The following is a 3,135-nucleotide window of genomic DNA, read 5'->3' as shown; positions in this document are numbered from 1 at the left end:
TCTCTCTCTCTCTCTCTCTCTCTCTCTCTCTCTCTCTCTCTCTCTCTCTCTCTGTCCTCCTCTTTCTCGCTTTGCCACTGCTTTGAACTAAATGTGATGCACACAACAGGTACGTACAAAAACAAAAAGTTTGCGTATTAATATTATTGATAGTATATACATTATTGAAAATAGTTAGTTTTGACATTAAACACGTTCGATCATTTACGAGGGGGTACCCAAAAGAACCGGAATTTTGCAATATTATTTTATTCACTTAGTTTTACATATTTGCGCATTTATCACCTTCAGACACTTTTTCCACTGTTCGAAGAAGTGCTGGGACACTTGCGAAGTAATGCCTTTTAACACCTCCGTGGTTTTTTTCTTCACCTCTTCCACTACTGCAAATTCTGCAGCACCAGGTTCGTTACCAGTGATGACCTTTGACAAAAAGTTCTGGATAAACTTCCAACTGATATTTCAGTTCACGACCCGCAGTCAGACCTGACTGCTTTTGATTTTCTGTGAGCAAGCGAGGCACAAACTCTTTTCATTCGCAATTCCTCGCTCAAAATTCGTTGACAGGAGCTCCAGAACACATCAGTCGTATCAAAAAGTTCTTCAATCGTTCGGTTCATGAATTTCCATGATGTTTTCATAGAACAACGTTGATCCTCAAGCGACAAGTGACCATTCCTAAAGCGTGAAAACCACTCGTAAACTTATGTGTTGCTCATGGCAGCGGCCTTGTAAGTTGTTTGAAGAAGGACAACTGTTTCCGCCGCCTTTTCCCCAGCAGAAACCAGAATTTCACGGACGCACATTGTCCCTTCTTTTCAGCCGTCGCAAAAATTGACGAACAGGGCGGAAGCATTGCGAAACAAAGACACACCACGTGGAAGTCTGACCACAACGGACAATGCCGATCGTCAGACTGCTGCCTGGGGGTCGCATCAAGTGGCTTCAAGCGGTCCCATCAAGTGGATACAACCGGCTTGTCCCACACAGAACGTTTCTTGTTATTTTGGGCACCCCTTAAATTACCTGCTCATCGAATTAGCGAATAAGAGACTGAGAATTCCAGACACGTGTATGTTTCAGTGATTTATTAGCTGAAGCAACACATACTTCTTAACTACTGCCACAGACCGTCCGAGGCACTATATTATTCATGTAGAATTAGTTTTAATCGTAGTGAATATTCAAATGCGACAGGAAATGCTTCATCCCTAACAGAAAACGTTTTGACTTCATGGTATCGATATATATATATATATATATATATATAAAGAGAAGAGAGAGGGAGAGGGAGAGAAAGAGAGAGAGAAAGAGAGAGAGAGAGAAAATGGAAGAGATGAGGGGAAATTGGAGAGATTGGAAGAATCATAAGATACATTACTTGATTCCGTGCTCAAAAATAAATTTGAGGTTACATGTAAGGCATTTTGTAGTGCCCTTGTCAGAAATCAGATTAGCGGAGCTGATTTTCAATCTAGTTAAAAGTTGTCTTTATAGTGAACAAAAAGCAGTGGTAGATGCTGCTTTTTCTCTGCTGTACAATTTGAAGAACTTGGCTGCTTTATCTAATATACCGTGTGATTGTGTAACGTTCTATTTTCTTCGATCTCTCTGCATTTTCATCTAATTTATATTTTGTCATTACATAATATTTAATTCATGTTTCTGGTCGTTTGCAGAGTTGATATCATTCTACATTCTTTTATTACTTTCAGCTAAATTACACTGGTGCCAGTATGAACCCTGCAAGATCCTTAGGCCCTGCAATTATAATGCAAAAATGGGAAGATCACTGGGTAAGATTTCCTTTCTTTTGTTTTCTTTACAAAATTCCCGAATCTCTTTTTTTTCACTCTAAACATTAACAAATCCTTAAATAAGAAATGAAGAAACGCTTGAGCGTCTTATACATGATTTTCATTGCTTAAAAATGTTTTCTACTGTCAAATACAACTGGAATCAGAATTTTATCGCATGTGGGCTAACAGTAGAGTTTTGCCTTATAAAAATTTTGTGAATCAAATGTTGTTGCTGTCAACATAAACTAAACTCTCGACCATTTCTGGAATGCGAATCTCCTGTCGAATTTACGCGTTTGTGGATCTCATCCGTCTCTCATTACATATATGACTCACATCTTGGCATTTGCTGGTGGAGCTCTTTTCATCTGACATTTTATCAAATCTTGTGTGCAGTTAGGTTTGGTTTGTCTGTTAGTCTCTTCTTTTTACACATAAACGATCTACTTACTGCCATGTCCGAAAATGCTCAATCATACGCAGATCATAATATCTTTAATTTCTCCCTAAACTTATCAGCCATGCCTCATCCACGTGCAAACTAACCTCCTACCGCAAACCAGCGCTAACTCCATGAAAACAAATATGAAAAACATCTTCAAATAGAAAAATGCCAAACTTGTTTCTTTCAGCAACATAAAAAAGAAAAACATGCACTTCTCATAGCAAGAAAATATCGTCGGTCACAAAACCCTTAAAATATGCAGAGCGCAGTTAGATCCGTCCCTGCTTAATTGCCTGAGTCCTTCTAGCCTCGTTCTTCTTTACCATTCCTTATTAACCACCCTTTCTATATAATCCCGATAAATTTTCTTCTATAGTATGCGATATTGAAGGAAATAATCATACTATTTCTGGCTATTTTAGACCCTATCAACTGACCTCTATGTGGCGCTCAGCGCATTACAAACGCTATATTAATTTTTAAAATATTTTGCTCTCATTATATAAACTGAAAGATGTAGTTTTAGAAGTACCGGTTTCAGTCTTTGCGACTTTTTCAACTTAGCATGAAAAGCAAATATACTGTGGGAAAAATTAAATAAAATATCCATTTATTGCAGAAAAATACGCTACTGGCCAGCCATGAGACTCGAACTCACATCTCTGTGATTACGCGTTAAGTGTTTTACGATTAAACTAAACTGCTCAGCAACGAATTCGTCTGCAATTTTAGAACTTATAAATTTAGCTTCATAAGTGTCTAACGTTAATCTCAACGCTTCTAAAAAAGAACAAACTTTGTTTGTTTACTTTCATCATAAAGTTGAATTTAACGTTAGCGTCTTATGAAGCTAAATTTATAAGTTCTAAAATTGCAGAAGAATTCGTTGCT

The 3,135-nt window shown here is 37.6% G+C and overlaps 1 protein-coding gene across 1 annotated transcript in view; it reads left to right on the top strand.

The window, feature by feature from the left end:
- LOC106881931 (aquaporin-4) overlaps positions 1 to 3,135 on the top strand; it is a 233,345-nt gene that overhangs the window by 144,505 nt on the left and 85,705 nt on the right. Inside the window, exon 2 of the mRNA XM_052968145.1 lies at positions 1,716 to 1,796. Within this exon, the coding sequence (XP_052824105.1) occupies positions 1,716 to 1,796 (81 nt within the window). The remainder of the gene's footprint in view (positions 1 to 1,715; positions 1,797 to 3,135) is intronic.

Source organism: Octopus bimaculoides, chromosome 1 (assembly GCF_001194135.2).
Source record: "Octopus bimaculoides isolate UCB-OBI-ISO-001 chromosome 1, ASM119413v2, whole genome shotgun sequence".
Classification (NCBI taxonomy): Eukaryota; Metazoa; Mollusca; class Cephalopoda; order Octopoda; family Octopodidae; genus Octopus; species Octopus bimaculoides.
The sequence above is the reverse complement of the archived record's forward strand: the minus strand, read 5'-3'. Positions and strand labels throughout refer to the sequence as shown.